This window comes from Syzygium oleosum, unplaced genomic scaffold (genome assembly GCF_021117445.2).
Source record: "Syzygium oleosum isolate NSW1041296 unplaced genomic scaffold, Sole_v2.1 Sole_v2.30, whole genome shotgun sequence".
NCBI classification, from domain to species: Eukaryota; Viridiplantae; Streptophyta; class Magnoliopsida; order Myrtales; family Myrtaceae; genus Syzygium; species Syzygium oleosum.
Window position 1 is genome coordinate 1,730,322 of NW_026607514.1, and position 22,614 is coordinate 1,752,935.

The window sequence follows — 22,614 nt, forward strand, 5'->3', positions numbered from 1 at the left end:
CCATTTACTCTCTCTCTCTCTCTCTCTCTCTCTCTCTCTAAGCTTACCGATTACTGCATCATCCGTGATATAAGACAAACTCAGGACATATTGGGTAGCCACTAGACACCAAACTTATTCCATCATCTTCCTCTAAATCGAGCACGGCATCACCAAAGGCAGATGCTTAATAAAAATAGAAACAAATTCCAGCAGGAATCCACATACCATGATTGGTAAAGCATGGATAATGCCATGCTGGATTCTTCTGAGGACAATTCAGTGGCTAAGATCTTTCCAACCATATGTTCATTATAGCACTCAAAGACAGGCTGCAACCAGCTTCACCAAGTCTAAATACTGAATAGATCCACAATATGAAACTGAAGAACCAGATTGTGGGATTATACTGAAGACAAAGATCAAAGCGTATTTTGCAGAACTACTCCACAGAGTTAATATGAATTGAAGGTCTCGACAGCACGTTCATTCATAATATCAAAATGGTAAATCTATCAAAAGTATGTGAGTACTATATATTTGGGGAACCACCAACAATTAAGCCTAACCAAAAGAATAATTATACAGCGTCGAAAAACAAGAAAACTGATATTATCCACATCAAACCACTCTTCGAAAAGCCTGCATTTTCTGAAGCTTCTGTCATTGTCCATCAGTCTTGGCATGTCTGGTAAATCTACCTCAAATAAGACTCAGTTCATACTCACCTGCCATTGTAATGTATCTCACCTAGGGAAGAGCCTAGTAGCTGGTCTTTTCAATAATCTTCAGGTACCGCACCTAAAACAGCATCAAGGATCAGAAATAAAACGGAATGAATATTCTGCTTTGCTTGTTGAAATAAAGGCTTCACCGCAGAATATGTCCAGCAATCTAAGAAACTAATAGTATATAAAATAATTTTGAACAATGTTATGCTTGGATATTTTGGCATTCAAAGATCTGTACGTCTTCTCATGGCAAACCTTCTGATTCTTACTAAAATAGTCATGAAGAAACTTCATCTAGGATTTGATATGTCCATGCCAACCATTTTTTACTAATAAATCTTACCCTTCTCCTTACATCATTCTTTCTCCAACAGTTAAGTCAAACCAGACCAATACCATGAATATATTGGAAGATTTGAGCAATGAACTATGCCTTATAGAGAGGCACCTGTATGCCAGAGACAGTGAAATATGGTATCTCAAACTTCACTCGTATGGGGGCCTTCCTCTCAGGAGTTGCTTCTTTGGCTGTTATACTGGGTATACTGAATTCAGCCCTCAACATATACTCCTGCAAATTCAGTTTTGCAAGGAGAACCAAATGAGAATGAAATGGCTAGAGATATGTGTAACACAATTCTTTTAAAATGCAATGGTATAGACAGTCAACCCACACAAGTGAGAGGATACACAGCCATACCTTGCCACCAGGACAGGATTTTATTTTCTAGACAAGTGCATCATTTTCTGGTGCATATGACGCAGAACCCATTGAAGTTCGAACATTCGGATTCGTAGAATCAGCAGGAACTGGCAACTCAATTTCAACGTTTGTAGCAGTACAGTTTTTCAAATCAAACTTAGAATTCTGATAAATCATTAACAAGAAAAGCAATTATATAATCATTAAAAGAACAATCACCTGCGCTCCTTGACCTGGCTCCTAGCTTTTACCATGATTTCAATACGACTTCTTGAATGCCTTTCTACTTGGGCTTCCACCCAGATAAGTGGCTTTACCTGAAGTAGAAAAAATAAATGCATCTTTCAGAAGACTACAAATGCAATGATAGGAAAATAACTAAAATCAAAGTTCGAAGCAAACCTGAGTACTGAGTCTATGTCATAAGGTCAAAAGATCCATCAGATGGTATAAAGGAGATTGTCCTATCATTTTCGAAGCGGGCCAAGCGTACACACCTAATTCAACACAGAGTTCAATCCAAAATGATAGATCAAACTGAGATGGACAGAAGAAAAAGGAAAGGAGAATCATCTTAACAAGCAGTTCAGCCAACATAGGAGCTAATGGAGTTAGACAACTTACTGATGGAACTTTATGCCATCCAAAACAATTGCCTTTCCCTTTGTTGTTCGACCTTGGGCCCCTCCAATGATACTCTATCATTTAGGCCAAGCTTGCACTCTAGCATGCCACTGTAGAGAGAAAAATCAATCGAGTTAAGAATCTATAAGATCACACCCAAAAATATGTCAGAAACAAAAAGAACAGTCAAATACAGCAAAAACAACAGATTCCTATTCCTGCTCCTGTCTTCGTAGAGTTAAGGAGTTTTTTTAGCTCCTCTTCCTTCTCTCATAAGTCACAGTTCTACATCCCAAAAGAGCAATAGGAAATCATGAATTTTTAAGATCCCCTATGTCAAAGAGGATGCAATATTCTGCTCTGTTGTCATCATCCTTGAGCTTCATACTCTTTCTCTGGTTTGCCTATTAGAATGCTTGACATGGACGTCCAGGCCCTCCAAAAAGAGAGCTCTTAAACTTGTAAAGACTAGTTTCTCAGAATCTTAGGGTGCGCATGAATACCATTCTGTGCCCGGGAACTATTTCTGAACAGAAATGATTTTTTTTTATTCTGTGCCCGGAAACAATTTCTGAGTATTTGAAGGCGTTTGATAAACTGTCCAAAATTTCTATTCCTAGAGTAGAAAAGAACAGAAATGCGTTTGGTAATTACACAAAATTTCTGTTCCCAAATAATATTTTGAATTTTTTTTTTTCTTTTTACCCATTTTCTTCTTTGGCCATGGCTGGTCGCCGGCGACTGGCCACAGCCTAGGGCCGGCGAGGGTTGGACCCTCGCCGTCTTTGGGCGAGGCCGACCTCGCCGTCGCGACCGACGGCGAGGCTCGGCCTCGCTCGATCTGGGCGAGGCCGCCTCGCCCAGGCGGAGAGGGCGACCCTCGCCTCCGCCGGCGGCCAACGAGGGCCGTGACGAAGCTGCTGCCTGGGCCGTGCCGCCGGCCCAGCCAGGAAGAACAACACAAAAATAAGAAAAGAAAAAAAGAAAAGAAGAAAAAAACTGATTCTCAAATTGCTTGAGAAACAAGAACTTTTTACTTCTTGTTTCTCTTCCAAAACTGTTTCTCGGCACAAATTTTTGCAAAAATGTGCCAAGGAACAAAAAGTTTACCAAACGCATTTCTGTTCCCAAACTATTTCTGGAAACAAAAGAACATAAATTTTCACTATTTGGCACATTACCAAACGGGCCCTTAATGCTATGCCCTTGCAACAACCTAGAGGTTCCTATTTTCACTTGAGCCCACTGTCATCCTATAATTACACTACGAGTTGCAATAAATTTGTGAAGCTACTGTCCACAAATCCTTCCGCTTTCCATTCTTCTAATGAAATGACCAAGCCAGATTATGAAACTTATTTTTCTAGTAAATGTAAAGTGTTTCACCAAACCAACAACTTGATACAGAGAGTTACAGTTGTGTTGGTTCCAAAATACAGAAACCAAATTCGGTCTGATTGGCAAAATACATTCAACCAAATCCTTTGCCACAAACTTAGACATGCCAGAGAGCATGATCAGATGATTAGCAAGCTGAAAGGGCACAATACATACTAATTCACATTAATGTTGATATGACAAGGTCAACTTCTGCCGTTACCAAACTTCATGATCTTACTTGAGTCCAAAATTAGAAAGACTTCTGGTAATGTAAATCTTGACATAATTATGGTAAAAATGAGCAACTTCTTGCTGCGAGAAGAGCTAAAATACTTAAATACACAGAACCAACCATCAGACATTTCAAGCATCGGCAGAACAGGCGTGGTGAATAGATGCTAGTTTTAAGATTACTACTGAAATAAGGGGGAAAAAGACAATAGCATTTTATAGCATACAGACTGCACAGTGCAGGAACACTATCAATCTTCAGTAGATTCAGGATGGGAGAGCAATTGCTGTTTTTTGACTAATCAAAGTACAATACCTCAGAACAAAATTTATGTTTACTATTTCAAAACCGGAGTAAAAATATTAAAGCGGTTCCGTCTTCATTCTGTAAACTTCTGTGTAAATAGTGGCAAATATTACATTAGCAGGTCTCTCGTTTGCCTATTAGAATGCTTGACATGGACGTCCAGGCCCTCCAAAAAGAGAGCTCTTAAACTTGTAAAGACTAGTTTCTCAGAATCTTAATGCTATACCCTTGCAACAACCTAGAGGTTCCTATTTTCACTTGAGCCCACTGTCATCCTTTAATTACACTACGAGTTGCAATAAATTTGTGAAGCTACTGTCCACAAATCCTTCCACTTTCCATTCTTCTTCTGAAATGACGAAGCCAGATTATTAAACTTATTTTTCAAGTAAATGTAGAGTGTTTCACCAAACCAACAACTTGATACAGAGAGTTATCAGTTACAGTTTGTTGTGTTGGTTCCAAAATACAGAAGCCAAATTCGGTCAGATAGGCGTCCATCGAACGAGCTTCTGAAATAACTTTTTGTAGCAATTCCTAGCCCCCCAGAACAAATACAATCTCTATAATGCATCAAAATAATTACGAAAACACGCATTTTGGACACATCAATAACAACAGTATAGAAGCAATGGACTTGGAATGCTTACATCATCCCAAACTGAGGCTATCTCCTCGGCCGAACGGACCTTCACTCTCCCTACGTCCATGATCGAATCCAACGGCTTGGGCTCCAGCGGCGCGAACCCGGTGGCGAATCTCGACGTTCTGCCGGAACCGAGCGCAGCCCATCTCAAGAAATCGCCCGGGATCGCTCGCTGCTGCGTCTTTTTGGAGGTTCGATCGCGTTTGCAGAGTCGACACAGCTAGGCAGCATCTGGGCACGAAAGAAGAAGGGGAAACAGCAGGAGATGTTGGTGACGGCGGCGCATGGCGGAGGAGCTTCAGCGAAGAACTGATGCGTTGCGAAGCTCGCGACGACAAAAGCTGCATTGCCAAATGCTCGGGTTGCTCTTGGGAGGGCCGAGGCGACGGCGGAGGTCGGAGGCGACGACGGTCAGAGCTCGGGACCCAGCTGCTCTTGGGCGGGCAGACGCGACGGCGGAGGTCGGAGGCGACGGCGGTGAGAGGTTCGGGAGTCAGCTGCTCTTGGGCGGGCGGAGGCGACGGCGGAGGTCGGGACTAGCGGGCGGGCGGGAGCGATTTTTTGAAAAAACAGAGAGAGATATGGGGCTTCGTGCGTGAGAAGAGAGGAGTTTTCTCCAAGGAGATAGAGAAGGAGGGAGAAGGAGGACGCCCCACATTAATGAAGAGGGAGAGGGAGAGGGGAGAGAGACTGCTGATGAAGGGGCGCAGGTCTTTAGCGTGCAGAGGAGGTGCAGGGCTAAAGGGGGAAAGAAAATTAATTTTTTAAGTGGAAAAATCGGGTCCCGGCCCGCCGGCTTCGGTGGCATTTAGTGAATCTACTGTTAGGCCGATGAGAACTTTATGGACATGACTTGGTAGATCTAGGAGCAGAAGATATGGTCTCGTCGATGCGCGTTTCAGATAATGCTTGGCTCTCTTGGGTTATGGAATCAATGGAGTCCAGGCAGCTCCCTTCAAGATTCGTCTTCCTCTTCTTCGCTTCCCTTTCCTGGGTAATCCCTGACATGGCCATGGCTCAAGCTTCTACAGATCCGCTTGAAGGTTCTCTCTCTCTCTCTCTCACAATTGTTCATGCATAAACACTGGTTTTTCATAATTCAAACGAGGAAACGAATCGATAAAGTGGCTAGGAGCTGCACCAGCTTCATTGATAGCGAAAAAAATTCAAGAATTTCCAGGAATCCCGATATCATGAATGTCCATATCTTGTGCACAAGATCTTTGTCAAGTCATTGTCCTGAAACCCGTGAAGAAGACTTCAACTTTTAGCCTCTCCGCGTAACTTTTTATTGATTTATTAGATGAAATTGATTTGTACATCGATCCCAGAAGTTGGTGTAGTTAGTTGGGGCGTCAGTGGATTTGGTAGCTGGGTTTTCATGCGTGTGCTTTTGGATTATGAAAAACAATTGATTTGTACATCTATAACATGGTATGAAACTTATAAGTTAATTTAGCTAATAAAAAATTTTATGGCAAAAGACTAGAGGAATAAATCAAGATGAATTCTTCACCAATAACTTATATCTTATTAAGTGATTATAAACTCTTTTTATAAACAAATTAAGGGGGTAAAACTGGAAAATAGAGAAAGGAAAGGCTATTTGCTTCGACCGTATTTTCCCCCGACCCTAATGAAAGGACAGTTCCTCCTTCATTCATGTAATCGGTTAAAAGGTGGGCATTTTTTTTAAGAAAATGAAAAGTTCGAGACAAAATTGAGATTGGATCTAAAGTTAGGGACTTTGTTAGGAAAATAGGCCTTTGGATGTGTAATTTTTGAGATAGACTTACTTGGGAGCGATGGCCACTTATATATTGGGCTCGAGGAACATACGACCAGTTTGGCTTAGCATTGAACTCCATTTGCCTTCATATAGTTCCTGTGGAAATCCTGATCATTATTTTTGCTTTGTGCTTGTTTATTAATTACACAGTACAAGCTTTGAACCGTATATTCCAACAATGGAACCTGGCTGCGCCGCGGAACAAGTGGAACATCAGCGGAGAACCATGCAGTGGCGTTGCCCTCTCTGATACCAGCATCGATGACACCGACAACCTGCCGTACATCAAATGCGATTGTTCTTATGACAGTGGTTCCACCTGTCATATCACTGAACTGTGAGTACCAATGGCTCTCTCGATTGGTTTAGTAATTAAGTACGCTAGGAGCGAGCATGGTTCGAGGGTAGAACCGGAAGCCAAAGAACCGGGCTATTAGGACTCGATCCGATTCCGAGTTCCGGGATATGCAGGATAGGTTCCAGATTTCAAAATTTGAAAAACCAGTTCTGACAAATAGGTTCCATAACTTGGAACTTGTTTTTGTGTTTTTCTTGTTCTATGTTTTCGTGCAATCCGATGGTATTCCATGGCATCCGATGATGAGTGTGTATTATAGAATCACTAGTCCGAGCTTTCATTTCCGGCGATATCCATGACCGAGACTTTTACTTTGTTAATGTTTCATGTTCTTCATGTGTCTAAATATGAGTTGAGGCTAGTAAATAGTAGTAGCAAATGGTAGTCATTAAGATGATAATTCACTGCAATTGTTCAATTAAGAATACGAGTGGAACTTGGATAAACCCTAGAACCAACATTGGAACCTGTAACTGGATAGGTTTTAGGTTACAGAGTATGCATGGTAGATTTCAAGTTCCAAAAATTTGGGAACCGATTCTAATGGATAGGTTCCAAGTGGAATCTGGACCGACCTCGAACTGTTCACTCCTAATGGTATGCTTGAAAATGTGTGTTACGCGGATTTAATTGGACGGTTTGTAAACTGTTCTATCTGTCTCGATTTGTCACAAAATCTGAAACACTAACACCGTGTCGTTTTGCAGGAAGATCTATATGCTGAACGTGGTGGGTACGATTCCGGAGGAGCTATGGAGTCTGAGTTACCTCACATATTTGTACGATTCCTGTTTTGCTTGCTTTTTCCTAAATTTTTTGTTACTTGGTCTCCTGGTCTTGCGACGGTTGAATTCGAGTCGAAACCAGCGGCAGGGAAACACCTGCAGTCAGCTTGTGTCGGCGGCAGGGACAAATGTTTTGATTAAAGTGAAGATTCATGAGCAGTTGTTTTGTTTTTCCTCGTTTTATCACGCGCATAGATGTCTGAAAGGGTCTGAATTTTCACTGATTTTTGGTCGCAGGAACTTGGGTCTGAATCTCTTGACGGGTTCAATATCGGCGCAGGTCGGCAATCTGAGTCGCATGCAATACTTGTAATTCCCCCACTGTGACAAGAACGATGTGATTTGATTAAAGGGTTCTTTTTCATGGTTTTATGATGTTTAAGTTGTTGTTGGTCCCTCTCTAGTTATTGTCACATTCTACTGTTTTTAGGAGCCTTAATGCCAATGTGTTCTCCGGGGAGCTTCCGAACGAGATCGGACGCCTTACTGAGCTGCTAGCAGTGTAAGTCATGCTGGTAGCTTGAGTGTATCGGAGTCTGGATTTCAATTTTTTGATGTGACTTGAGTGTATCTTGATCACAAAGAATCGATATTTGTAGCCATGGAGTTGCTTATACTCCGTTTCTTAATGCACGTGTGAGTTGTCAATCTTGAGGATTGAGGAGTTCATCACAATTAATCTACGTTAAATTCTCAGTACATGCTTTTAGATTGCATACTGTGGAGCTCCATCTCTGGACACTCAAGAGGAATGTGCAATGATATAGTCTGTTGCTACAGAGGAGACATCAAGTTCCATGTTTGAGCGACCCTTCCCTGTTATAAGAGATCTATAAGTGATATATACTGCTAAAGGATGAGTGGGTTTATTCTATGCTGGATCAGTAAAATTGTCTTAGGGCCATCGCTAAGGTGAAATTTAAAACTTAGAAGACAAAGTTAGTGAGTTTTCTTGCATCATCATGAGCAAAGCGTGCATTTGCGCCAGAAAGTTTTTGTAAATAGACAGAAGATAATGCCAGAGGGGTGCAAGTTTTGGCAAATGGTAGTTGACCTTTTATATTGATTGAATCACATATGGAGGTAACAGAACACATAAGCGTGAAAGGTTTGTGATGATTGCATATGCATTAGTTTGTCTATGCTTCTGTAGATATGCAATGGAAGCTTTGCTTATTTCCCTGTTACTTAGTATCGTGTTCAATTAAATGCCCCCCAGTCACAAGAACTACAAATTTATTATTCGTTCTCTTTTGCTCCATTAGATCCATCTGAACATAATGACTTTTGAGATTTGCACTTGTTGCAGGTCATTCGCAGAAAATAACTTCTCTGGTTCTCTACCACGCACTCTTGGAAATCTCTCAAAGTTACAAAAGTTGTGAGTCTCTTCATGTTCTGTAGTTCCTTCTCAAAATTTGTTATGCGACGAAGTTGCATATAGTCTTCCAACTTTTGTTGCTTTTTATTTTGGTTCCCTTAAATTGTGATCCTCACTCGCCCTAAATTAAAACACATGCTATGATGATGGAAATATCAGTAATGGTCTCTGGACTTAGCTGAAAAGTCAGTTACCACTCCATATCTTCGAACGAGAAACGCCCTAATTCAAATACGTGTATTTTGTCTTAAACTCCATTTCTCTCTTATCATGTCTGTATTCTTTTCCTGTTTGCCAACACTATTAGAAAGGGTGGATGTTGTAGATTGATGTTATGAAGTTGGTATCAACTGTTTTCTGGTTAAATTAAAGTGAGGAAATGGTTCCTTTTTCGTTTATAATCACCTGCTTCTACTTTGTCACCATTTATTGCTTAGTTGATCCATTAAAATTGTCTTCTTTTATCAAGAGAAAACACGAACATTGTCCATTTAACTTTTCATGAAATTTTCATGTGGACAGATACTTCTCTAGCTCAGGAATCAGCGGCGCGATTCCTTCATCTTATGCAAATCTTACAGATATAAATACCCTGTAAGACCCTATAAAACCTTTTGTTTCCAATGGTGTGTAATCTCAGGACTTTTCTGTGAGTCATTACGGACATCAGGCATTCTGATATTCTCTGAACCTCAGGTGGGCATCTGACAATAATCTCACAGGCTCCATCCCTGACTTCATAGGAAACTGGCTCAAACTTACTGAGCTGTACGGTGGCATAGTTTGATTTATCATCTGTTTTCCTGTTCTTACCCTTATGGAGATGGAACTTAGGTTCTCTGTATGCTGGATCTTATTGCTGAAGTCAAATCAATAATCATCTTGTCCTAATTTTATATGTAGGAGGCTGCAAGGCAATTCTTTTGCCGGTCCAATACCATCAACCTTTTCCAAATTAACCTCTTTAAAAGAATTGTAAGCATGTTCATGGTTAACCCAGTACTATCTTTTTTTCTTCTTTTTGTTGTTTCTACATGGCTAATTTCTGGATAACCTCATACGTAACTTGAATTCTAGGAGAGTAACCGACATTTCTAATGGCATCTCCACACTAGAATTTCTAAATGACATGAGGAATCTCACAACTTTGTAAGGCAGCCTTAGTCAAATTTGACACTTTTCAGTGTTTTTCTCCGTTCAGTTATATTTTATCTGAGGTATCTAACATATATAGGTTTGACTGCTTGCAGAGTTCTGAGGAATAACAATATTCATGGGACTATTCCACCATATATCAGTAGTAACGAAAAATTAGAGCACCTGTAAGTTATCTACCAATTAATGAAAAGCTCTGCAACTAATAGCTCCCTGTGGTCATTCTTTGAGACAAATAAAAGATGCTAAAACATACATCTTATCGTTCCCTGCAAGAATTAGCTCATTTTGAAGCCCTAGAGCTTATTTTGCTGTTGCTCCCATGAAAGGGAATGTTTATTTCAGCTTTAGGCCAACAAAATAAGCCACGTCGGATTCCCTGCTGAAATAATTTAATTTGTAAAAGATGAAAAAATTTGGGGTGACTTTAAATGCTAAGATACTGGTATTTGTAAAATATGGAATGTTTAACACATAAAATAAGTCCAAATTCACTTTCTAAGGGTAGAAGAAAAAGAGAAATGTTTAAAGCAAAGGTCCCACCAGAAACCCACTAAGCTAACTGTTTAGTTACCCAACATACTATACCGTTTCTATCTTTTTTGTTGCTTTCTGGGGATTTTTCAATGCAACCTTAACCATGCACTTCTTCTTCTTCTTTTTTTTTTTTTTGTTGTCACACTAAGTAACCAAACCCTGTTCTGTTTAATGAGGTTGATTTCCAGCGGTCTCAGAGTTTTGGTTGACTTACACTGATTCTGAAAGATTGATTCCACCTGCAAGAAAATCATTAAATTTTTCTCATATTCTTATCGACAATTTTTTGCCTTGCAGAGACTTAAGCTTCAATAATCTGAATGGATCAATTCCAGATTCCATATTCACATTAGGTTCACTTTCTTATTTGTAAGGCATCTATCTTGATTAGTTATCCAAATCATTTGAGATGTTCTATCCAATATCAAATAATGCCTATTTCATGCTTAGGTCTCTCGGAAGTAATAAGTTGAGTGGAGCCCTCCCCTCAAAGAAAGGCATCTCTCTTGGCTATATGTGAGTGAATCAAACCAATGAGCATCTACTAAACTGCACGACATTGTGGGATCAATTTGACTGAACAGGTTTGTGTAACAGAGATCTCTCTTACAATAACTTATCTGGCAACTTTCCTTCTTGGATCAAGGAAAACATTCAAAGGTAAGTATAGAAGCTTCAACCGAAAGTACTTTCTTTCTTGTTTGGCCCCCAATGTGCATATTTGATAGTCTAGTGTGCTCTGTATATTACCGGTATCCCTCACAGACTAACCTTATGCTTTTTTCATGCACATTCAGTAACTTCGTTGCCAATTACTTCACAGAAGAAAGTTCAAATAGTGGGTAATGCTCTCTAGTCAGTTTTACTGGTGGTCTCCCGTTTAGTGTAGATGTTTATTATGATGATGCCTTATTCTGCTGTATTGGCATACAAGATGAGAGATGGCTCCTTCTCTGATTTGAAAGAAAAAAGAAATGATTCATTCAGAAAGAGGTATGTAAAATGATGAGTTTTAAAATGAACAACTTGATGAAAATGGAACATGTTAAAGTACATAGAGTCTGTAACTGGAAAAAAGGCCTACAAATAATGAATTTCGTAGTCGATGCAACACTTTTAATCTGGAAGGATCAACATACCTTTTCCCATGTGGGAAAAGGTGCTAAATTGTTCATTGATAAGGCATTATGCTCATTTTTCACTGTAGAGAAATTTTTTAGCTCAGAGTGATACCATGGTCCTATTCGTTTGCTTAGAGGTCAATATGTTTGCTGTAGTGTGCTTTTTTGTACTCTGCCGTGATGGCCAGTAGCTTCAACCAGAAAATTGTACATGGTAACGAGTAAAGTCAAGATGTATGACATATGGATATTGGCATTCTATGGGTACAAGATAATAATGTACCAGCAACTGGAAGGATGCAGGAGTATACATATATATATGTACAAAATTTAAACATCTCAATCGCAGATCAAATGTGGCGTTTCCTCTAAATTGTGGTCGTTTAATGGCTTTTGCATTTAGCAACGACTCATTTGCTGGAAAAGTTTCATAGATGACCTTTTGACGCATACTCATGATGTAGACTCTTTGTTTGCATTTTGCTGAAAGCCGCTGATCCTCCTAAAACATAAACTACTATGTATAAGAGAATAATTGAAACATGCACCTTTAGCTAACAAAAATTAAGACATCAGTTGGCAGATCAACTATTTTCTCCGCGTTGCACAATATATGAAAACTGACACCTGATTATACAAAAGAACTTGAATGTTTGTTACGCAGTACAGTTAAGTATCATCTCTCTTTCTTTTGAACTTAGGGACTTGCCTTTGGGATGGATTTGCCTTCAACGACCATTTCGTTGCAGCCAAGACACAGGAGTTAGTAAGTTAAAATTAAAAATTTTGACTTTATCTTAAAGATAGATTTTAAGGGAAAAAAATGTCATCACTAAGAACTTTACACGCAATGCAAAATAATACTTGTTTCAATGTTGCATCTGTGGTTTGTCTCTTTGTTGTCAGTAATGTATACTCTTCTTCATTAATCTAGAGTCGAAAAGAATGGTTGGCTGTCCTGTCATTAGTTCTTTTTTGCCAAAGCATCATCCCATTATGTATTTATATGGATGGGACCCTTGGAAAATGAAAAAGCTGATTGGCTGTAAGCAAATGCCATTCCGAGGGCCTAAGGAAACCGTTCTACATTAAATTGTCACTCGTCTTCCTTCTTGATTGAGAAATTAACCTTATTATAAGTCATTGTACCCTACTGTGGAAGGTTTTCCTAAATATGGAAGCTAGTAAGGAGGCGGATCAATCATCATTTTGACATGTCAAAATACTCTTTTGCACCTGTGATTCATGATTTCTCAAAAACTAACTGAACAGTCGTGGTAGTACACTGATGCAATTGCAAATAAACCTCCTCTAAAACGAGGCCTCCTCCTGGAAGCTAGTAACATCACCCTGTAGATTGCAGCCAAACCAAGAGATAGAACCTCATAACAAAGAGGCACCAAAGTTTGTAGACTTGCACAATGTTGCTCCTAATGAAGAATCTTCATTAATTTGTAGATTTTTCAACTGCTCCTCGCAGGTTTTGTCCTAATTATTTTGGGTAATCAGATCAAAGAACGACAAAGTTACTGAAGAAAGGGCTTAAACAGTCATGGTGTTTGCTTTTTGAAATGTTTTGGAGCATCACATTGCTATAAAAGCTTAGGAGCCACTTAACGCAGCTTTCTATTTGTCTCTGCTTCTCAACTTAAAGTAGTATTATCCACCCTGTATGGCGCTGAGGAGACATTGGGTGCTATCACTGAAGTAATCAGTGCATAACTGCTTTTACATTCTTGCGTAAGACCTCAATCAACTCTACCAACTGCCATTATATTTGTGGTCTTGCTGCTGGCAAGAATGGTTATTCTTTTTATTTTTTAAATTGTCGCCATAAGTACTTGAATAATGAATGCCTTGATGTACAATTTGTCATCTGCAATTAACCTCATCGAAGTTCATTTTTATGGCTGACTTTGTGCAATGGAGTGGAATTGCTTTGCATTTTCAAAAGGAATTGGTCCGATTGGCAAAGGACGTGAGCATATGTAATTATGTATCCGTCAATGTTAACTTTGAGCATGTGGTCTTGGTAAAGACTGCTAAGCTGAAACTTTGTCAGTAAGCCATTCAGAGTGTAACATAGATGTTTGAGTATTTGTTAAATTATCACTAATCACTTGTCTATGAGGTTTATAGTAGCATTATATGCACGCGATCTGCCTCCCCTTAACAGCTTAAGCTTTTGAGATGGACATTCTAACTCAGGTTTCTCCTTGGTTTATTTCACGTGTATGGCTCCCATTCCATATTTCCATGTTCCAGTTCTCGGTCATGTTTGCATAAGAGCGGGGATGTTATTGTATTCGACGTTACCTGTCACAAGTTTATGTGGGCCTTATATACGGTTTCCCTCCACCTAATAGGTTGGTGGACATTCTAATAGTATCCAATCAGATAACTATGTATTCCTTCGCAGATATTAGTTTTGCAATCAATTCCGGGGGTCCACTAGTCGAATCTTCTGATGGAACTTTGTTTGAGGGTGACTATAACAATGGCATTGGTCCAGCTTCATTCTTTGTTAGCGAGACAAAGAGGTGGGCACTTAGCAATGTTGGGATTTTTACCGATGCTACCAACAACCAATTCACACGTTCAACCTCCAACGCCATCTTGAATACGTCAGACCGAGCTCTCTTCCAAACAACAAGGATATCTGCGTCATCATTGAGATACTATGGATTGGGACTCCAGAATGGCAACTACACTGTGAACCTAGGGTTTGCAGAAACAGCTTTTCCAGATGATAGCCAGTGGGCAAGTCGGGGAAGGCGTGTCTTTGATGTATACATTCAGGCAAGTCTTTAGACCTGCATGCTGCATAAAGTATTTTAGTGGCATGAAGCTCCAGTAAGATGTCCTCGATACACAACTATAATATCATTGGCATAGCTGTTTATGAACTTATGACTTTACTTGAGACTATACTCAATCTTTCTTTCTCGATTCTTCATCAACAGCGTCGGGTTCATGATGGACATTTACCTATTTTAAAATCCTTGCACGAGATTGCTTATTGTATAAGTACCTTATATAATTATATTTTCACTCCAATGAATTATCTTTTCCAGTTCGTGATGAGAGAGAATTACTATCATTTGTCATCTTTGTGTTTTTGGTGCATCTCTTTTTACAATTGTCGATACTAGTGTACAAAGTCATAAATTACAGGCTTTAAATGAGAAATGAACATTTCAATGTTCGAGATGAGTTTCTCTGAGTTTCCCATAGCTAATTTCTCAAGAAGTAGGTGGACAAGGTTTTTGTGAAAATCTACCACAATAAGCATTGTTAAACTTTCTTCATCTAGCGTGACAAATTGTACTAGGCAATCTGATCTATCTTTTTTGGCTTATTCAAGGGGATTTTGATGTCAAAGGACTTTGACATTAGAAAGGAGGCGGGTGGAAGGTCCTTCCGAGCTGTCGAGAAGGCATTTAAGAAGGTTCAGGTATTTGAAAACTATGTTGAAATTCACTTCTTTTGGGCTGGAAAAGGGACATGCTGCATGCCTGATGAAGGTACATATGGACCATCTATTTCAGCTATCCGTGTTAGTCCAGGTAATAAATTTCTTTTCTTACCGAATGTCATTTTCTGACTAGTGCACATTCACCACCATGTGTTCACTCTACTGAAATGCTTCTACAGATTTTACAACTACTTTTCCAGACAAGAGGAAGAATATGATGCCTTTGGTTGCAGGGATTGCAGTTAGTGTTGGAGTGATGTTTTTTCTATCTACTTTTGTAGCTTTTTATTTTCTCAGAATAAGGAAAAGGCCAAGCTCCAATCAAGAGACAGGTGAAATAATTTGCATCATGGGTGTTTGATCCTTCTGTAAATGGCCATTTTGCATAAGTTACATGCATGACGATTATTTGACGGTTCTTAATAGCCTTGCATTGTGTCAAAGTGTCTAGTAATGTTGCTATGGTGCTTTCTTGTCCCAACATTTGTGGTTCTTGAGGTAGTCTCGTATAATTTCAGACATACTTGTCTAGTGTTAATTGGTTGTCGTAATCCTCAATGCAATTACATGGTTTTCCTCTTGGACAAGATACTCTACCATATAGGAAAATAGTTATGCCTAGTGTCATTCTATCGATGATTTGGCAGAAAAACCAATGAAATAGCAAAAAGTAAGTCAAGAACATGTCCTTTTTTGGCCCAGTGTGAGTCCCACCTTTTCTCCTTATGTGAGTGGCTTGATCTAGTAGAATGTGCCTATGCAATCGTTTTTATCGTATAGTGGGCCTTTGCATTTTTGGACTGGTTTATAAGTTATCTTGCCAGTAAGTTATCTGTTTCTTTTGAAGTGTATGACTTACTCTGTCACTAGTGAGCCTCTTTTGTGAAGGAGATGTGAAGTGTTTAACCAGGGATATGCTTCCCAAAGAAATTCCTCGAGCAATAAGTAATGGAGATCTATCATCTCTTCTCTATCGCTCATCAATGCGTAATTACCTTTCAAATAAACGTAATATAATTGACTGCAAGGCTTAAATTTCCAAGAGAAGTGCCGGAATTCAGGAAATAGATCTTCTATTTGATAATATATTTGCCGATGAAGGAGAGCACTGTGGTGACCTCGCAACACAGTGTCAGTTTTATGCAGATGGGTGATGAGTAAATTTGAAAATTTTTCTTAATGAATATGTTATGCAGATGCCCTGAGAGTTGCTACAGGGGCATTGACTTTCAACTATTCAGAGCTACACAATGCTACGAATGGTTTCAGCCTTGCTAATAAGCTGGGCCAGGGTGGTTTTGGAATTGTTTATAAGGTAATTTTGCATCCTGATATTTGGAATATGGAAAGGGACTAAGCTTTCTGTCCTCTAGGGCTTTGCAATGCTTTCCAACTATCCTGGTCTTGTTTGTAATTATTGTCCGCAGTATGACATTTTAACATTTAATTTACTCTAAAAAGGTGCCAATTGGTGTCGAAATTTGAATTGAGTGTATTATGTCATGTTACATTTGTGTTTTTGTCAGTACCTATTGTCTCTTATTTTGTTCATGTGATTTTACCAGCTGCGGCCATCAGTGCCGGCCCAAGTTCACAGAAAGTTTTATCTCTACTGTCTCTAAATGTGTTAGCACCTTCTTTCTAAATGGTAAAGTTATTAAATTTTAGCTGAAACTAAGAGTTTTTTGGAAATGAAGATACGTTCCTTTTTTGGAAATTGCTGCTTATGATGATGGTCAAACATATCCCTTGGCTGAGTTATTAACTGATAAGTTAGCATCATTATGATGAATTAATGCAGACTTCCTGTTCATGGAAACCGAGATTACAGTCACTTCGTAATCTTCTGGATTCCATTTGAGTTTTGATTGATCTAAGCTATTATTTATCCTTTTTCGAGCCCTAGGCCCTAGGTGCATGCTAGTCACTTACATTTCATTATCTCACTGGAAATTATCAGCTGAGAATGTACCATGTGAAGATTTGGTTCCCATGGGCTCACTCTTGTCATCTTTGTTAGAATAATTAAATATTAAAAAAATCTCACAATCTTTAGGTTGTTAAAATACAATCATGACTATAACTCATAAGTCTGTTATGCTACTGAATATTTTCTTCTTCAAGGGATGATTAATATTTTAGAATAGCTAATAGTCGAATATCATGAATGAACACATATCATTTTGTTTCATGGAGACAAGGTTGTACTAGCTTGTGCTAAAAGAGGTGTCGGCCTCAAGTTTGATATTGTATATGCACTCCGGAATGTGGTGTATTGAGTGGTCTTGACAAGACAATGTTCATTCACATACATCGAACTTCTGTAGTAAGAAATACTCTTGTTGGTCAAGTATTAGAGGGGATATGTATTTTCAGTTTCCTTGTCTTGAAAAGTTCTGTTCGTATCACTTAGAAATTATATTTCGATAGTCACTATCTTTTCTGCATTATTGACGTGATTACAAAGATATTATCGTAGTGCAGCAGTTAGTTCCGTTTGGGAGAAAACAAAATAAATAAATAGTCCATTAATTGACAGATATTTGGCTGAGCCATGGTAGCAGTGGCATGATGAACAGAAACTACTCTAGAAAGATTTTTTACCCGTAGGCTCTTCCACTCTCCTAAGCTCCTTCTTTAAGAGATTAGACCATCATTGTCTGCTACACAGCCCTTAGCATTTTCTCTCCATTGAAACATTCATGTCAGATCCTTTTAGCTTATTACATATGTATTTGACCTGAGCCCCCGCCAAGTTTCTGGTGAACAAATTAACAGGTTGATGCTTTTGATTTAGCAAGGACTAGCTTGATGAGCTTCTGCAGAATTTTTGCTCTTGGACAAAGTGACATTCAGCTCAGCTTTTCCTCTGAACTGCTCGCATCGTTAACTCCACTGTATTTAAAAGCTTGAAACACTTCAATAGATTACCAAAGAATTTTTCATTCCTCAAGTTCATGATTCACGATTATATTTGTCTGATGGACCCTTAGTTGAGCCCCAAGTCTATAAATTGTAAAAGACTAACTGATACTGTTTTCTCTGATATGTACGTGTTCCTCCATGAAGATAGTTTCGTAAACACGATTATGTCCCTAAGGCATAGATAATTCTACTGTAGGGAACACTTGGTGATGGGAGACTTGTTGCTGTGAAGAAACTCTCTGCGACATCTGACCAAGGAAACAATCAGTTTCTAGCAGAAATTTCGACGATATCTGCTGTTCAACATCGCAACCTCGTAAAGTTGTATGGATGTTGTGTACATGGTGATATACGCCTCCTTGTGTACGAGTTTCTAGAGAACAGTAGTCTCGATCATGCCTTATTTGGTAAATGTCAATATTCTGCATTTTATGGATATTCCAATCGATGCAAAAATGCTACACAATATTACTATTGACATGAATGGGACAGGGAAAACAGGCCTTCCAATTGACTGGGGCACTCGTTATGATATATGCTTGGGCATAGCACGAGGACTAGCTTACCTTCATGAAGAATCAACAGTTAGAATCGTGCACAGAGATGTGAAGGCGAGCAACATTCTGCTTGATTCAAGTCTTAATCCAAAAATTTCTGACTTTGGATTGGCAAAGCTTTACAATGATCAAATGACTCACATAAGCACTAAAATTGCAGGGACAATGTAAGATACTGAACGCTTAGCATCTTTGCTTGTTTTGTTATTATATGTATATTAATGTTTATGAGTACCTTTGCATTTTACTGGAATAGTGGGTATCTGGCGCCGGAGTATGCCATGCGTGGGCACCTGACTGAGAAGACTGATGTTTTTGCCTTTGGCGTGGTGGCTTTGGAGATTGTTGGCGGAAAGCCAAATTGTGCATTGGAAGAAGAGGCATCTCTGCTTGAGTGGGTAAGGATGAACAGAATTACTTGCATATGGATTTTTTAATTTGTTTAAGCTCATTTTTATTTTGGCCAACGGATATCTGAAGAAGTAGCATATCTGCTTGAGTGGGTAAGGATGAACAGAATTAGTTGCATATGGTTTTTTTATGTTTAAGCTCATTTTATTTTGGCCAACGGATTTTGAGGATCCGGAACCCTTCTCAAGGTTCTTTCTATTGAGTATAAGAATTTGCTAGACTGTCAAATGGGTGGATCGGGTCACAAATGGTCCGACCCAAATTGATCCATTAACCCGTTTATAACCTATATATGCGCAATGCAATTTTCTTAACCCATACCCGACCCGACCCATATTGCTAAAACACTTACATATTTAATTAAATTTAGGAAAACTCATACCTAAATTGATATAAGAGTGCGAAGTGAGTGAGCGCGAGATTGAGTGAGGGCGAGAGAGATGAGTTGAGTTTAAATAAGTTGTAAACCCATTTATGACCCATTTAACACCCGTATTATACCTATACCCATTTATGACCCATTTACTAATATATGGGTTAAGAAATGGGTTTATGACCCATTTTGACAGGTCTAGAATTTGCAAACAATTTCCCACATCCATCACGTGTGCAGGTGCGCACCTTATATGTGCGCATATACCAGGTGATGCATATGTATGTTTATGCTTGTTATGTGTAGGTATGGATTCGTACATATTTGTTTGTATATCAGATTACAAGGGGCGTGTGAGATGTCACAGCGTACTTATCATATCTGATTGTAAAGACAAGTGATATCTGTGTTAACATCATAGGCAATGCACTTATAGAGTATTCAATTAAACTGCTTCTGCTTCATTTAAAAGATCTACTCCATATCTAATTTGATGTGCTGAAAATGGATATATAGCCTCTTTTACAGAAGCAACACATTTTGGATTTAGATTAATGAAATATAAAATCAGCAAGAATATTTGATTTAAAAGGGTGCAGATAATCCGCCTCAATCTGCGCATTGACCTAAAAAAATGGGCATCCAAGAAAACAATAGTTGGGAAGGGATTGACTCCTCCAATGTCTTAACCTTTCTAGGAAAAAGAATAGGGGCGAATGGCCTTTTGTTCTTCATTTATAATAGTCCTTTGGTTTTTGATCGTGCACTTTAGTATGCTGATTTTGCTGCAATTTTTTGCTTTTAAGGCCTGGCACCTGTACGAGAATGAGCGCCACCTTGATATAGTGGACCCTAGATTATCAGAATTCGAAGAGGAGGAAGTTAAAAAAGTGATTTATGTGGCCCTCCTCTGCACCCAGATGCAACCATCTCTAAGGCCACGGATGTCCAGTATAGTGGCGATGCTTCTGGGCCATTTCAATGTCATCCCTGTGCCTTCAAAGCCAGGTTACTTGAATGACAACATGTTTGGCAGTTTTGTCAATATGATGACCGAAACAGTGACGGAGGGAAACTTACGCAACGACGACTCATCTCCCAGTATGAGCCTGGCCAACACTGCAGAAAAGTCGCCCCCAAATGATGCGTAGCCAAATCCTATGTGAGTTTCTACCCTTTCTGCTAAGTTGGTCATATCTCTTTAATTTGGCTTTCCGTTGTGGTTAAGCTCAATGATACTCCTGTTAGTGCTTAGTTATTCTTGTTTCTTTCCATTGTTTTTCCTGAATCTTGTGGTGACACTTTGGGTTTGGTGGCGGTACGCAGAGTGATAATATATCTTTATCATAAGTCATAATTTTCTTGTTTTTGTAACAAAATCTGTTGTCAAGTCATGAATCTCATTATCCTTGCTAGTCACATTGGCAAATCATAGGCATGTCCCTTTTCTTTGGCTTCCCTTGCTATTTCCTACTTTTATTTTTCGTTAATACATACATAATTGAAGTATAAACTTAGTTTTGAACTCTGCTCTTAAACAGGGAGATCCATAAAGCTTAGTGATGAAGCAGCTGATTGAATCGAAGCAATCACATGACTTGACGTGAGATGTGAAGATTAATCTGAGGCATTGTTCGATGTCTAGGGACCGCATTAAGAATGAATATCGACAACGTGTCATTCTTTCACAGTATTGACAGGTTGTTTCATCAATCCGGCGACAGTTCCGGGGAGGGCATCCGTTGAGTCAAGCTATTTTACATACATAGGTAAGGAAAAATAACAAATGTTCTGGTCACCAGCATCATAGTGTCATGGAAAAGCAGAGTCCGGTGTCTTCTTATTGAATGTTCAAGTCAACGACCATTGAAGAGTTGACCGATCACTTTGTCACTGGTCTAATGCGTACATTTGCTATCTTAATTTGTTGGAACAAGAACATCAAATTCACAGGTATTTGTGAGTACAAACGGGACAGCACTTATACCCAGAGAGGAGAATATTAGCAAATCAATGGAAAACTTACAGGAAAATGTCAAATAAGGGCCTAAAGTGCCTTTATTTTCTCAAATAAGGGTCTAAAGTGGCCAAATCGTCTTAAATAAGGACTTTTGGCTGCCTGGTGACTATTCTGGTGTCGGAGGAGGGGTATTTTAGTCAAAAAAATTTTAAATATAGTTTTGTACTTTCGTTTTCTTTTCCTTTCTTTTTTTTCTTTTTCCTTTTTTTCTTTTTCTCTTCCCTCATGTGGCCATCGTCGGTGACCTCCGTTGGCCTCAGGCGAGGGTCGCTCTCACCTGGGCTGGGAGGACATTCTTTGCTGGCGTCGGGTGAACGCCGCCCTTGCTTGGGCTAGCGAGGGTGACCCTCATCGGTGTCAATCGAGGGCCGCCCTAGCCTAGGTTGCGAGGGTTTTCCTCGCCAGTGACCTCCACCGGCGACTGGCGAAGGAAAGAGGGAAAAGAAAAAGAAAACGAAAAAAAATAGAAAAAGGTAAAAGGGAAAAAATTCAAAGAAAAGATAAATGACGAAAATGCCCTTCAACTAGCAAGGTGAAGACCTTATTTGAAATTAATAAACCACTTCAGGTCTTTATTTGAGACAATATTCACTTCATGCTCTTATTTGAGAAAACGATAACACTTCAAGCCCTCATTTAAGATAAGGTCCACTTCATGTCCTTATTTGAGAAAACGAAAGCACTTCAGGCTCTTATTTGAAAATTTCCCAAAATTAACCAGTGATTTCAAAAAAAAATTATAAAAGAGAAATCCTCTCCAAGAAAGATGAGATAAATATGTAAGATTTCATGTTGTTAATTTTCACCACAAATGTTGTTTTGCCAATCAATATCAAATAAACAGATATGTGTTTGGACTCATTAAAAGGAAAGTAAGGCAATTTCGATGAACTTTGTAAAGCAATCAGGACAATATCGATAGACATTAGGCTGTCTTCATTTCGGGTTTTCCGGTGTTCGGGGGCGGAAAACATTTTCCCCTCAATGAGGGAAAACATGACTAAATTGCCGGAAAATGATTTTCGCTTCTAAAAAGCGGAAATCATTTTCCGCCAAACTCCTCCTTCCCCCCTCCGGTTGCCACCGCTACCTCTCAGGATGTCGGTCGCCGTCACCGGTTGTCGGC

At 39.3% G+C, this 22,614-nt stretch overlaps 2 protein-coding genes and 1 pseudogene across 3 annotated transcripts in view; 2 read left to right on the top strand and 1 right to left on the bottom strand.

Annotated features, from left to right (window-relative positions):
• Positions 1-475: 475 nt before the first annotated feature.
• Positions 476-5,054, bottom strand: LOC115663537 (AP-1 complex subunit mu-2-like; annotated as a pseudogene).
• A 401-nt stretch (positions 5,055-5,455) lies between these two features.
• LOC115661893 (probable LRR receptor-like serine/threonine-protein kinase At1g56140) overlaps positions 5,456-22,614 on the top strand; it is a 124,785-nt gene continuing 107,626 nt past the window's right edge. Inside the window, exons 1-9 of one of the 2 annotated variants that reach the window (XM_056304040.1) lie at positions 5,456-5,644; positions 6,541-6,727; positions 7,456-7,527; positions 7,771-7,842; positions 7,964-8,035; positions 8,843-8,914; positions 9,437-9,508; positions 9,611-9,682; positions 9,818-9,889. In XM_056304040.1, the coding sequence (XP_056160015.1) occupies positions 5,479-5,644; positions 6,541-6,727; positions 7,456-7,527; positions 7,771-7,842; positions 7,964-8,035; positions 8,843-8,914; positions 9,437-9,508; positions 9,611-9,682; positions 9,818-9,889 (857 nt within the window). In that variant the 5' untranslated portion in view covers positions 5,456-5,478. The remainder of the gene's footprint in view (positions 5,645-6,540; positions 6,728-7,455; positions 7,528-7,770; positions 7,843-7,963; positions 8,036-8,842; positions 8,915-9,436; positions 9,509-9,610; positions 9,683-9,817; positions 9,890-22,614) is intronic. The other variant, XM_056304039.1, reaches the window with a different exon arrangement.
• LOC130134674 (probable LRR receptor-like serine/threonine-protein kinase At1g56140) lies at positions 15,096-20,900 on the top strand. The gene is made up of 7 exons (XM_056304056.1): positions 15,096-15,293; positions 15,382-15,534; positions 16,399-16,517; positions 18,324-18,534; positions 18,620-18,851; positions 18,941-19,082; positions 20,275-20,900. The coding sequence occupies exons 1-7, from the start codon at positions 15,101-15,103 to the stop codon at positions 20,617-20,619; spliced, it is 1,395 nt and encodes a 464-aa protein (XP_056160031.1). The 5' UTR covers positions 15,096-15,100; the 3' UTR covers positions 20,620-20,900.

Coding starts and splice junctions, on each gene's coding strand:
- LOC130134674 (XM_056304056.1), top strand. CDS start 15,101: ATGTCAAAGGACTTTGACATTAGAAAGGAGGCGGGTGGAAGGTCCTTC. Junction 15,535..16,398: donor AAGCTCCAATCAAGAGACAG/GTGAAATAATTT, acceptor TATGTTATGCAG/ATGCCCTGAGAGTTGCTACA. Junction 18,535..18,619: donor TCTCGATCATGCCTTATTTG/GTAAATGTCAAT, acceptor TGAATGGGACAG/GGAAAACAGGCCTTCCAATT.